This window comes from Camelus ferus, chromosome 8 (assembly GCF_009834535.1).
Source record: "Camelus ferus isolate YT-003-E chromosome 8, BCGSAC_Cfer_1.0, whole genome shotgun sequence".
Lineage (NCBI taxonomy): Eukaryota > Metazoa > Chordata > Mammalia > Artiodactyla > Camelidae > Camelus > Camelus ferus.
Genome location: NC_045703.1, coordinates 43099768 through 43113948, shown reverse-complemented (window position 1 = coordinate 43113948; position 14181 = coordinate 43099768). Strand labels below are relative to the sequence as shown.

General features: G+C 39.9%; 2 protein-coding genes across 8 annotated transcripts in view; one reads left to right on the top strand and one right to left on the bottom strand.

Moving 5' to 3' along the window:
* LOC116665386 (sex comb on midleg-like protein 1) overlaps positions 1–14181 on the bottom strand; it is a 64551-nt gene that overhangs the window by 27724 nt on the left and 22646 nt on the right. The window contains exons 3-4 of one of the 5 annotated variants that reach the window (XM_032484844.1): positions 10998–11023; positions 4694–8800 (exon numbers count right to left, since the gene is read on the bottom strand). The exons of 1 other annotated variant lie outside the window; for it this stretch is intronic. In XM_032484844.1, coding sequence (XP_032340735.1) covers positions 7854–8666 — 813 coding nt within the window. In that variant the 5' untranslated portion in view covers positions 8667–8800; positions 10998–11023 and the 3' untranslated portion in view covers positions 4694–7853. Of the gene's footprint in view, positions 1–3288; positions 3769–4693; positions 9076–10997; positions 11024–14181 lie in introns of those variants that run through there. 3 more of the 5 variants (XR_004321986.1, XM_032484843.1, XM_032484842.1) reach the window with 3 other exon arrangements.
* ECHDC1 (ethylmalonyl-CoA decarboxylase 1) overlaps positions 2133–14181 on the top strand; it is a 48758-nt gene continuing 36709 nt past the window's right edge. Inside the window, exon 1 of one of the 3 annotated variants that reach the window (XM_032484847.1) lies at positions 2133–2281. Coding sequence is in view for 1 of the 3 variants with exons in the window: in XM_014566005.2 (XP_014421491.1) it covers positions 12275–12371 (97 nt within the window). In the remaining 2 variants the exon portion in view is untranslated. Of the gene's footprint in view, positions 2282–11829; positions 11950–12028; positions 12372–14181 lie in introns of those variants that run through there. The other 2 variants (XM_006192668.3, XM_014566005.2) reach the window with 2 other exon arrangements.

Sequence of the window (14181 nt, the reverse complement as noted above, 5' to 3'; positions counted from 1 at the left end):
TAGAAATAGATGGGAGGCTACCAGGGAAAATCTCTTACTAGTGAGAAAGTGAGAAAGTGTCAGAAAGAGAGAGAGGGAGTAGGGAAAGGCACAGAAGAGACAGAGGAGTGCAGAAAATCACAAAGGGACAGAAGTACAGTCACGTGTTGCCTTTGGTATTTAATAAAAATATCCATTTTTATAATTGGGTTTTCCTTGGACATTCAGCTCTTTAGGAAGGGATGAATAGTGACCTAACCAGATATAAAGTTGGGTCAAAATACTCTTTAAGGTCCAAAAAGTCTTTTGGAATTGTTAGAAAAATCCGAAAAAAAATCATTAAGTATGATATAGAAAAGAAAATTTTATGTGCCTCAAGATTGAAAGGTATTTTGAGTCAATCTCTCTCGAAGAGTACTTACAGAAACGTTGACTGCAGAACATGATATGGAGTAAAAGAAGGAAAAGCAGTTTGACAGTGAGTGAAGAAGGGGAAGAATAACTGAATATATATTTTATGAAAACTCAAATGATTAAAGAAATGGTTGTCCAATATTCATTGATTGAGTCAGCAGTTAAAGGTGGACTAGGCCCTGACATGCTAATATTACAGTGCATTAACTTTAATAGTAAAAGCTATTTTTACACTAAGTTGTATGTGAATGCACACTGACATGCTATCCATACAGATGAGCAACCAGAACACTACTGGAAAGGAAAAAGTGAGAAAGTCTACGTCTTGGGATAGAAAAGTTTTCCTCCTTTTGCAGGATATGGGAAGCAAGTATGAGATATCTTGGTCTCAGCCCTCCCCGCTCCTGCCTTCCTGTCCTCTCAGGACACTGAATAAATTTTTTTCACGGTTTAGCCTCAGAGTAGATTCCAATTGGTCAGGGCTAATGACAAATGTACACGTGTGTGTGTGTGTGTGTGTGTGTGTGTGTGTGTGTGTGTGTGTGTGTGTGTGTGTTGGGGGCGGGGGAGAGTACATGAGGGAATTTTAATATGAGATTCAAGTAAACACTAATAAAATTTGTCATTTAAGCCCACTGCCTAACACTGCTGAACATATCAGTGCAGATTTCCATCTCCAACTGAATGCCCACAGCTGTGGATGAAGAGGCACTTCTGTGGGAGAAGAGAAACGCTGTTTTATCTATTGGCATCTTACAGTCACAGTACTGAAATGCATGACTGTCATCTTTTGTGCTACCTTTCATGAATCTTCACTAGTTGCCAAACTTTTCCCCCTTCCTCCAAACTCCTGAGTGCTTTGGACCTCATTTCATTATGTATATAATTTTATAATACATGTATATGTGTATATATAGCTTAACACATTTTATTTCCCAAATCTGTTGCTAAGTCTCTGAGAACTGGCAAGTAACCAAATACTCGGAGAAAAGGCCTGATAGACTCATCCCTGAATGACATACTTTAAGAAAGGTACTCTCGGGGACCCACACAAGCTGCCGCAGCTGCCAGCCTCGGAAGGCTGTAGTATCGTATCCCACTCCATAACCAGAGCTTGTGCAGAACCACGTGTTCATATACAAGTTTATGGCACAATTAAAACAGCCAGTTACTCTCACTCGCTCTCCTAAATCACTATTTAATCAAGTGAATATCTTACTCAACAGAGTCTAATGGCTTAAGTCACTCATTTCATATTAAATAGTAATTAAATAAGTGGATGAAAAATATTGCCTGCCATATCAGTAAACCAAGGATGTTGCAACCATCAAGCCATCACATTGCAGCAGTCCCCAAAGGTAAGCCCTGAGGGAACTCAGCACGGAAACAGGCTGCCTGCTGCCAATCAAGTAACCTTCTGTCCTTTCCCCTTTTGAAATTTTCCTAAACGGGCTTCATTCTCCTCCACTATTTCCACGTTTCCATGGGAGACGAAAATAAGCAGGATTTCAGGGCTTCCGGGTACCAGCCCTGTCCCTGCGTGGCAGAACAGAAACCGGAAGAATCCTGCAATAGGAGCCGGCCCTCCGGGCTCGCTCAGGACTGGAGGGCCGCCGTCTGGAGAGAGAGGATGCTAGACGGCGGGGCGGGGTTTCTGGGCCGGGGGTGCCTGCCTGGCGGCGAAATAAGGGCGCCGAGGAGAGAAAGTGGACGCGGAAGGGGGAAAGGGGCACACCCGACAGCAGAGGGCAGCTGGGCGGCCAGGGCGGGAAGCGGAAGAGGATCCGGGGGAGCGGAAGGGGAAGTCGGCGCCACTGCGGCCTCCGGGACAGAGTGACCGTAGGAGCTGCTCTTAGAGTATAATCTGGGAGAGAACCCAAGCGTGTCGGTAAGTAACGCATCTTAGTGCTTCTCCACACGTATTCCAAACGGCGACCCGCGGAGGCCCCGCGCCGCGCGCAGGCCCACTGCCCTCTGCTGGGCGTGGGGACGCGGTGCAGGGCGGGCGCGGAGGCCTTCGCCAGCGAGGAAGGGTGGTAGGAAAAGAGGAGTCCAGCTTTCCTGTGAAAGCAGACAAGTAGCTGACAGTAACATTTTCAAAAGAACAGAGAGGCATGATTTCAATGCACGAATTTAAGTTATGCATACTTTCCAGGCCTTGTGCCCGTAGTGTTAAAAATGACTAAGGAAAATAATTTAGATGATACAAATTTATTTTCAGGCTGTCATGAAGTGGGAAATCTCCTTTTGGAAAACTGTAAAATGGGGTGGGAGGCAGGAAGCTTTTAGGGTAAAGAATTGTCCACCTTAAATTCAAAACGGCCAGTCATTTTACCAGCAAAGTGGGCTTATGTGGGAAAAGCAGAGGAATTTGCAATTCTAGATAGGCGAGCATAGCAAAAGCCATAGGTAAGTCCAACAAAGGAGAAGACCATTATATAATAGAGGAAAAAGGAAGAAGAAGTTAGTAGGGGTTGTTTTGAAGAAAGTCCATTGGTGGAAAGTGATAGTTCAGGTGGTGATGGTTTCTCATTGGTTAAGTTGCTGGGCAAACAAGAAATCTTTCCTGTTAGGGCCTGTAACTGACATGGAGTAACCGATGCTTCCTGTGGTAGTGTGTGAGGGTCCCTCCTCCTGACCTCCCAGTTCTATTTTAAATGAGGTTTCCTTTATTTGGCTTCACATTTTCTGCTTTTGATCAGGATCTTTCTCTGAAAGCATTGCTGATCAAGAGTCAGGTTTTACAGTTTCAGTGGCCTTTGTCTCGTCGTGCTGGGAATGACCTTTCCTGGGTGTTATGTCCCATTTTGGAGGGAAAGTGCACAGATTGGAAACCTATTGGGGTCACATTCAAGTAACAAGGAGGGGTAGGAGGGAGAAATCTCAGGCACTTACCATTTAAAGTCTGTATCTTAAGGTCACATGCATTGGAGACGATTTTGATCATTCTGAAGTGTTGAGCCAGCATCATCTTGTTAGATACATCATTTTTACAAAGGCTTCACACCCAACAAAATGCAGAACTTAGAATAGTTATACAAAACAGAATTAAAGGTAATGTAATAATTCTAAATTGTATGATGGTTCTAAATTAGGACTTAAGCCTGAGGTTAGCCAACTGAACAAATCCTGGAGAGTCAGCTGAGACTTGTTGCAATCAGTGCTCCTGCCCCCAAGTTCTATGCAATTGAGTTTCTGGTTTTCTAATCATGTTTTCATTGGCATTACTCGAAGCCAAGGGAAAAAGGCTCTCCCTGTGGAGACAAACGTGGATTCATTTTGCCTCCCGGAAGTTCCCACTCAAGGTGGCCAAGCAGGTTTAGTAAAGTGGATTAATGGGAGGCTTCCATTTTGTGTTGAAGAGAAAACAACAGTGAATACAGAAACAGCACTCTCAAACTGAAAGAACTAACTGAGCATGTTGGGAAGACAGTGTAAAAATAGCCCTTGAGCTAAACAGCAAAACTTCAAAGACACAGTAAAATAGTATTGTCATCCCAAAAGAACTGTTTAGAATGAAATCCAAATGTGTTATCCAATAGTACATGTAGCCTGTAAGGCTGCACATTCAAAGACCATGAATTTAGGTAAGATTCCAGAGACAGTTTATAGTCCAAATGAAAGACTTCAGTGAATTCTGAACCTCCTAACTCTTGAAAAAAAAAAAAAAAAGCAAGTGAAAGGATTAATTTGTCATGGGATCATGATGAGCCTGTTTCTGAAAGGCCATATCAGAAGAAGAGTTTTCCCCCTTTTGCAGGGGTTTGGGAAATGCAGACATGGGCATTATTTTTCTATGAAAGAGAGAGACAGAAAGCAACAATGAGAAAAAAGGGTAAGCAGGCCTGATCACGCCATCTTGGGAAAGCTGTCTCTCTCAGATGTCAGCTGCTTCTCTTCCTAGTCAATTTAATTTGGAGGTTTCCTGTATTTGTACAGGACCAGATGTCAGCTGGAGCCTTCTTTAGCTGCATTCTAGAGTATTTGTCAGAATCTTTTCCATGAATTTCTTTGAAGGTAAAACATATTTACAAAGTGCCAGAGTAAAAACATAACTGTCTGTAAATGACAAAAGATTTAAAAATAATAATAATTAAAGATCTGATGGAGGTTTATTGTAAAAAGAAAGTTATCAATTGATAAGTCAATTTGGTCATTTCTGTTACTACATTTTTAAAATCATGACTGATAACATTATAAGGACACATTAGAAATGTAGAAATTTTCATACAATCTCAAACATTTATTTTAGTAACATTCACATATACAACATAACCTAAGAAAGTCTATCGTCATTTATTTCACAATGCTTCCCATATATATAATTTGACATATCAAATAAACGTAATTAGCTTAATATCTCTCTTTTTATAAGAAGAGAGAACAAGTCCTTTGAGAAGCCTCAGGGGCCCTCAGGAGATTCCCCAAGTTATTATCAGGTCAGAAAGGCTTTATTTAGAGTTTGATTTGGGGGAAGTGTGTCAAAAGTATCAAAAGGTTTTGGGCATTTCAACAAATAGGATTACAGGAGATTATGAAACATATCTATTTAGTCAAAATGACAAGATTTCAAAAGACAAATAGAGAAGTTCACATAGCTGGAGAAAAAAACCCCTCTTAATTCCTCTTAGTAAAAAAGACTCAGCTTTTAACATAAAGCAGAGAAACAGTTTTGATAAAACACACAAAGGTAACCTTTCACAGTCTCTTATCAGGAGCAGACCAGTCGCCCAAGCAAACTTTGTCCTTAGAGCAGATGAAGGAAAATTAAGTTCTAGTTTTACATGAGTACACTATTGATACTAAAGCTTATTTTAAAATCCTTATAGCAACTGTATTTAATCATCCAGTTTATCATATAAAACTTCTTTGAAAAGATTCCTGTTTCATAAATCCTTCTATAACTTTCTTTTTACATTCAGATTTTATCCTATCCTTTCCTTCTTATCTGGCAGCTATTTTGCTTTAGGACGAAACTACTTTCTTTGAATATGGAGATGTTTCCCTTATCATTTCTAATAGCTTTAATCACATATATTAACGAGAATACACAGCCCTTAGAATCCTTGATTTCTAGTGTAAACTAAGAGGTAAGCAATTTTAGACTAGCAAATTTATAAATATATTGTCTAGTTTCCAAAAGAAATATGCCCTTTTAAATAGTACAGTCTTTCAGTATGACACAAGACATGGTTACTAGAAGACCAAGGTTTGTCTTCGGTCTCTCAACAATATAAAGCCAAAAGTAGATAGACCTATATTTGGTAATTAATGTCTTAGTAGTTTATCATGTTTGGGAAATGATCCAAATATTCAGTGGAATTCTGTCATTTAATTTATCTTAGCAAAAACTCTAAAGTTTTAAATTACCCCAAAAGACTTGGGTATGCTATTTTTTTAAGCACATATATCATAAGACATAATTGTTCACCTGAAAACTCTTATCCCATTTTCATCTGTCTAAATTTTTTGTTTCCAACATTTATGTTTAGATTATTCACAGAAACTTCATGAAACATTAGACAAAGTCAGCCATCAATCTCAAGCAAATTTTTCTTTCTGACAAATTTGCAGCAGAGGTAACATGAACTTATTTGACTAATAAAACCCAAGTAAAATAAAAGTATTATATTTAATGCTAGTAACTCTAAAGACATGCCTGTTTCAATTAAACTAACAAATTTAGATTAGCTTTAATTCCAAATGTTTTCCCAGATCACGTGATCTTGAAAGCCTTTGGATGAGTTTCTTTTATATTTCCTGTAATTTAATTTATATAAGTTGCTTAATTTTCTTTAGGCCAATTCAATAGAGTTCTTTTTATAAGTTAATTTTGACAATACCACTTGGAGGGAGAAAAATAACACATATGTAGAACATACATACGTGCATATAACATACAGACAGACACAGAGATGCTGATAGCCTGGTACAAAACTCAAAAATAATTGGATCCAAATTGTATTTCTGGCAGATGGACTAAGTTAAGGCTACCTGTTTAGTTGCATGCTGTAAGGATCCTTTTAGAGCCGTCTTTTCAGGGTCATTTTGCCTTTTTTAGAAATTTCTGCGTATCGAAGGATGCATTCCATTGTCTTTGAGATCAGGTGCCCTAAATAGTGAACCTGAGTTTGAGCAAATTACACTTTCTTTGGAGACTTTATATCCCCTTAGGACCAAACGTTTTAATAGGTGGATGGATGCTGTCTTCCTGTGAAGAGGTTTGAGAAGGGGAACAGAGAAACAGATTATCTGCATATTTTAACAAAGTAGAAAACAGAAAACTTTACAGAAAGATTTGCTCTGGGTAGGAGAGGATGTCAGTAGTGTGTAGGGGTCAGGATCAGTGGGGTGTGGAGGGATAACTGTTAATTCTTGCTCAGAGTTTCTGGACACACTTCCATTCCTGGGTTTTCTCACAGGTAAAATAGGATATTACAGAGAATGGGTCTATTGCTTTGAAGGCTTGTTTACTGTCAAATTCTAGAATTATTAAATATTTACTTTAGGCTCCTGTGTAGGCCCCCATCTGAAGGCTCAAGAGAATAAGCCATGGGTTGAACTGATAAACAAGCTGTGAGGAATGTCACATATCCAGGCTGGATAAGAAATGGCCTACTTAATGTATCCATGAGGAATAAACAGACAATAAAGTCTGTTAAAAATTCTTTCTTTTAAAAATTTGGACATAGGCATCTTCATGGAGAGATGTGAGCAATGAATGCCTAGTTAAATGTCCAAACTTAGGCAAAATATGGAAGCTTTAAAATAATAGGTATTTGATTAAAAAGAATATAATCACTCTAGCCAAACCACCCCAGTAGTTTAATATCTTCTGCATAAAGTGACTATTTTATCTACCTTATAATTAAAAAAACTGATAATAACACTTCTTGAAAGCTTGTAGGATTGCTTTTATTTTTCTTTGAATAGGAACAGATACAACATAGGGAGAAATAATAACAGAAAGGAAGATACTTTATATGGCTATTCCCATTCCAAAAACTGTTAGAACGTGAGCAGAACATTGCAGTAACAGACATAAAATATGTGAGAAAGAGCTATCTACATCTTTAAATTCTCTGCTAAAGAAAACTTCTCATGGGTTTCATTAGAGAACCTGTCAGTCCCTGATACTTTCCCCTGGGATTGAGCAGTTTTGGTTTTACATATAAACATTAGCCAAAAACAAAGTATTTCTCTGTTTCCTGCATGAAATATATCTGTCAACTATGCAATGAAAATAATGCAAAGATAGAAAGACCACCAGTGTGACACTGCTCATCCTAACATGTTAAATGGCTTCTCAGGAAGCAGACAGGACTGTAATGTGGTTCTGCACTTCTGGGTATAAAACATATTTTAGAGGAACCTTCTCCAGAACAAAACGTCTAAGGGCAGAAAAAAAGACAGCATTGGTCTCCCCAGAATTAAGTTCAATCTAACCTACAAGCATTTTTTCAATTGACAAATTTCTTTTTCTCTTTAAGCCTTTCAATGTAGTGGCACAGTTTCACGGTTGCCCCCAGCTTAAGCCCCATACACTTCATCATCATGTCGCTCTTGAGAAGCAGCAGAGCCTTCCCATCAATGTCATGTTGCCTAAAGAGGTCAGCGAGGGGGGTGAGTGTCTGAGGATCTACATGTTTCAAAAACAGGATCACTTCATCCACGGACCAGGTTGAAGGGTCATCAGAGAAGGTCTGTTTTAGGATACCCGGGTCATTTCCAACTGGTGAAGGGGGAGCGAAGCCGCCCGGCATGCCAAGAGATGAGGTGGTCTGACCAAGGCTCCTGTTTTCCATGAGAGGTGGGTAGGCCGTCATCTCCAGGTTGTGTCCCGGACTGGTCTCGCGCCGGGCCATGGCCGAGGTGGGTAGGGCCAAGGAGTAGAGACTGCTGGTACTGCGGGCCCCCGGGCTGCCGGGCACAGAGGAGCCCTGCGTGGGCTCATCGGGCGTGTAGCACGGCTGGTAGGCGTCTGGGGAAAGTGGCGGGCTCTGGCAGAGGCCCAGCTCCTGCTCCTGGTCGTGGGACTCTGGCTCCTGATCCAGGGACTGGTCCGAGTGAAAAGACCTGCCTCCGAGGTTGCTATAGGAATCAATGTCCCGCCTTCCTACTGGTGTAGTTGGGCTATAACTTTCAGGGTAGGAGAATGTAGCGGGAGGTTCCTTTTTCCGCAGTTTCTGGGATCTGACCTTTTTAGAAAGCAGGTAATTATAATTTTTATATGCGTATCCAAGTGGCTTACGAGTTTGCCACAATGACTTCATACGAAAACGGTGGATTTTTGTAACCTTTCCATGAATAACATCAAACTTCTTATCCAGGTTTTGAATAGCATCATAGATGACCTGGCAGTGAGTAAGGACATCCAGAACTGTTTTTTGTTGCTCTTCGTTGTAGGCTGTGTCAGACACAATATTTTCCTGATTATTGAAAAATGCCGTATTTGGTTCATATGCGTAAAGAACAGTGTTATCATCATCATAAGCAGAGATTTGTGTTCTTATCACATTAATTTCACTGGAGCCGCTTGACATCTTTTTTTATGCAACAGGAGCAGCTCCGCTTCCTCTGAGTTGGGCCTAATTAGTTATAAACTTGCTGGAGGGTTTATCTGTGAAAGCTCTTGGTCACCTAGGACTGGTAAACCTTTTATTCCTTTTCCGGCGCCAGAGCCTGCCACACCGACCTCCGGAGGGCGCGGGAACCGGCTAGCGGTGGCCTGCCTCCCGGAGCGGCGACCGGTAAAACCGTTAGGGCTGCTCGAGTCCTCGCACCGGAAGAAAGAAATTCTAGCACTTCTAAGAGGTCTTGGCTTAATAAATGAATAGAGGCAGAGGAAACTAAAGAGACAAGGGTAGGTATCTCCCAAGGGCCTAAAAAAGAATAGGTTCAGAGGCAGAACCCATGGCAGAGGCTCGCTCTATGAGAAACATGTTCGTACCCGTCTTGGAGAAGGGAAGGAGGAAGGTGGCACTGGAGGCAGGGCCTGAGACCAAGAAAACGGCTGGAAAGAGAGACCTCAGGAGACATTCTGTCGTTCTTTAATTGTTTGCTTGAAATGAGCTTGAGGAGGGACGCAGTTTTTAAGTTTAACACTGTTCAGGGTCCCTGAAGGGGGAGGTGGGGCTCCAACATTTAGATTACTAGGATCTTATTTCTCTGAGGTCTTTTTTCTTTGAGCAAAGGAAAAACATTTCTGAACAGTCTGCAAGTCAAATACCAGCACACATGCAAGAAGAATAGCTCGATTTCAAAGGAGTTGGGACAAGTGCTAGTGCAGTTCCAATAGGAACAGCTGGATTCCAAAGGAGCTGGGAGGAGCTGGGGGGAGTGAAGGAGGTGGGAGGGTACAGCTCAGCGGTAGAGTGAGTGCTTAGCATGCACAAGGTCCTGGGTTCAATCCCCAGTACCTCCATTAAATAATAAATAAATGAATAAACCTAATTACCTCCTCCCCCAAAACAAAACCAAAACTGAAACCAATGGAGTTTGGCCAAACCCCGAGTACTCACAGAAGGGACAAAACCTTTATACAGAAAGTTATCTAATGGAGCTTATCTAAGTTTTGGTTTGCTGATGTGGCACCCCTGGCAGGAGCAACTCCATTTTGGGTCTAGAAATTTTTTTGAGCAGTAGGTAATGTTCCCTGGGAACTCTATAATTGTTCTTCTCACTACCTGTATTAAATTATCTTGCCTGAATAAAATTTACATCATTTGTTTCACATGGGCAAGTTTGAACAACAACAGAAATGACCAATTCATTTTTGGTGTGTGTTCTTTCATTCTAGAATTTTTCTGAGCCTCAATAATTCTTTTTATGCTACACATACATATAAGGGTTACAGATGTAGGGGATTAAAATCACAGATTACTTAAATTACATTCATGTTGAAAAAAGACTTTAAGGATCTTGAGAGTGGGGGAGCAACATTTGCTACCCCAAAATGTGTCTCTTTGGCATGAGGATTATTTTAGTCTGATTATTTATAAGAAACAGAAGATTCAGAAAAGCTTCCTTTTTTTTTTTTTCCTCCTTTGTTTTTCTTTGGGGGGGTAGGTAATTAAGTTTGTTTATTTATTTGTTTGTTATTGAAGTATAGTCAATTATAATGTGTCAATTTCTGGTATACAGCATAATGTCCCAGTCATGCATATATATACATATACTTGTTTTCTTATTCTTTTTCATTAAAGGTTATTACAAGATATTGAACATAGTTCACTGTGCTAGACAGAAGAAATTTGTTTTTTATCTATTTTTATATATAGTGGTTAATATTTGCATATCTCAAACTCCCAAATTTATCCCTTCTCACTTCCTTTCCCCTGGTAACCATAAAATTGCAACCTAAATGTTCATTGACAGATGACTGGATAAAGAAGTTGTGGTGTATATATATATATATATACATATATATATATATATACACACACACACACACACACACATATATACATGTATATATACATATATATATAGTGGAATACTACTCAGTGATGAAAAAGAATAAAATAATGCCATTTGTAGCAACATGGATGGACCTAGAGATCATCATTCTAAGTGAAGTAAGCCAGAAAGAGAAAGAAAAATACCGTATGATATCACTCATATGTGGAATCTAAAAAAAAAAGAAAAGAAAAAAGAGAACACTAATGAATGCATCTACAAAACAGAAAGGCTCACAGACATAGTAAGCAATCTTATTTATTTATTTTTAATTTTTTTTTAAATGGAGGGACTGGTGATTGAACCCAGGACCTCCTGCATGCTGCACTCTACCACTGAGCTAGACCCTCCCCACTTCAGGACGACTTTCTTTTTACCCTCTCCCTGAGAAAATTTACGTTACCTGCCTGAGAAAATTTAGATAAAGGGCCTGGTCCGGGAGAGCACTATCAACGGAGATACCTACAAGAATCTGGGCTAAGTGTGGTGAGGCGTTCTCAGCATGACCCAGAGACCAAAGTCTCCTCTGTGACCCAATGTCTGCATGGCAAGGGAAGCGTTTGCTTAACAAACAATTGCCTAAGTTGTCCTTGGGTCTCGTTTTCCTTATGAGGCCTCCATAAATATGTACTTAAACTTATTTCCAACTGTTAATCTGACTTAGACCAATTTAATTCTTTGACCTGCCAGGAGAACACAGAAAGGTAGAGGAAAGCTTTTTCCTTCCCTAACAGGAAAAAATCTACATCAGTTCCCCACTTCTTTCTTCACTTCCACATCTGAGAGTCTACTGTTTACCACCTCTTGCTGTAGGTGCTGGAGGTCTAGAGATAAACAGGATGTGGGCAGGAATAAGAGAAGATTCCTTCTGTGAAGACCCAGTACTCTCTTGAGAAAAATAAGATTCCAGGAAGATATAATTGTGAAATCTCCTGGTGGGTGGGTTGGGGTGGAGCATGGTAATAAAACGGCTGATCCTTTCTGGTATTTTATTGGCCTGACCTGCAGGGTGAGCAGATATAAATTGGTCAGGGCACAGACAGTGGTCACCATTCCAGTAAGAGACCAGCTTGCAAACAGGAATTGAATTGAAACAGAGTGAGTAGTGGGAATAATTAACAGAGTAGGTTGAGTTTGTGGATAGATTCTTAAGCCTCGTATGGCCTTAATTATTATTGGCAAATGTTATTTGTCAAGTAATGTTCTGGGTGCTGCAGATGCCCTCTTGCAGCTAAATCTAGTGGGCAGATTGATTAAAGAAGTAATTACAGGAAAGTGTGAGTAAGGGTTAATAAAGGATAGAAATGTGAGAACAGACAGTGAGCATTTTGTAAAGTCTAGAGTATAAAGGGCAATGTCTTGGAGCTACTCCGAGGAAGAGAAGAGCATCGTGGGTGGGTGATCTCGTGTGTAAAGTCCTGGAATGAAGAGAAAACCTGAAGGATTTGAAAACCTGAAAGAAGTTCATTTCTGCTGGCAGGAAGAGGGGGGTGTGTGTGGCACGAAACGAAACTTGAACAGTAGGTCAATTAATGACAACCTAATACCAAATTAAAATATGAAAAACAGGTCATATACTGACAGTCTAAAAGAATAGTTCTGATTTTTTGTTGTTTGCTATCGGTGTTAAGCTAATTATTGTCTTCCTAAGTATGCGTTTGTGTTAATTTTCTGGATTTAGCATTTATTTCCAGCATCCGGTAAAACAGCTTATGGCTTCTAAGAGAACAGCTAGCTTAGTCCTCGTGCAGGGAAGGGAACTATTTGATCACCTTTGAAGAACTTAAAAAAAATGGAGAAAGTGAAACCTTGACACCTCTACTCATTTTCCCCTGGCATTGTTGTGAACTTGTGCAGCTGGGCTGAAGCTGCTTGTGGCTGGACAGCAAGGCATCCTGCAGGACAGGTTTTAACCATATTATTGTTTTGCTCTGGAGAAAATTTATAAAATTGTAAATGCCCAGGAACTTTTTTATTGTCTGTGACTCAGGAACAAATCCAAAATGCCGATTGCTTAACTACAAGCTTAAAAATCCCTGAATCTCCAGCCTTGTTCGTTCACTTGTACTTTCAGATAATATTGTAGTTTCAGAGTGACTTAAATCTTGTCATCGCTAAGCACTGAACTACTGTCTAATTTAATCTCTGAATTTAGAATTGAGGTGAAAGTATACATAATAGGCTATTATCAGATTTCAAGAATTAGATTCCTAAACTTGAAGTCAGCAAACTTAGTAGGCTTAAGCAGTGCCCTTGAGTTTCTCTGGGACAATTTTGTGGCACAAACAAAGGAATATGAGGTGAAAAGAGAGTCAGTGAAGTGGGGCCAGGAGTGAGGGGGAAAAGAAAAAAAATGAAATTGATATAGAAAAGGAAATATGAAGTTATTATTATAAGGTTTCCGTGGAAAAATCAGCATATCAAGGATGTCTAATAAGGCAAAATATTAATTACAAAAATAGATAAATTTATAATGATTTAAGTATGAGGAGATATAGATCTGATGATATCTCTACTAATTTCCTTGTTTTGGATATTGAAAGGAAGGGAAATGTGTGAAGACAGAACCGACAGACTCCTTACAATGAAAGCAGATATGTTGTTTATTGATTCTGATCTCTCTCAATAATAATTTGAAATGCCAGTGATTTTATAAGCCTTACCCCTTCTTCTTTTCTAGTTTAACTCTTTGTTCTTTTCCCTAAGCAGAAAACACAGGTAAATTTAGTTTTTTTAAATAGCCGTCTAAGTCATTATCAAGTTTCTCTGGCACATTTCTTTTATACTGAAGTCATAGTCGATGTGGGAAAGAACTCTGCCACAACAGAATTTTCCATTGAGCTCCTCTCTCTTCTATATATGACTTATCCGTGGGGACAGAACACACTCAGAGCATACTGTAGGCAAAAGCAAGCTTGGACACATTGCTTTTGGCTCTGACTCTCTTTGTAGGCCTCCCAGTTTTGTGAGCTGATCTGATAAGTGCAGCTTGTTTTCCCTAGACTAGACGCAGGCCTTAGGAACCCTGAGCCCTGCTCTCTTTGACCTTCTTCAAACGGGACACATCCCAAGGCCAAGGCCGCCCCAGGTTCCACATAAGCTGAGGGAGAGGAGAGAATTCCTCTCTAATTCTTTATGGCAGACCAATTTTTAAGAAGTATCATTACCTTTAGTAAGGACACTTGCTTAGCTGTCAGACCTGACAGAAGCTCCAGACACCTATGTGGTCACCAATGGCAATAATTATGTTCTTTATTAAATATCTTCTATATAAAGAAGTAGAGTACTCCTTGGGAAACTAGTTTTGAAATTGGCAATTTAGAAGGTTGG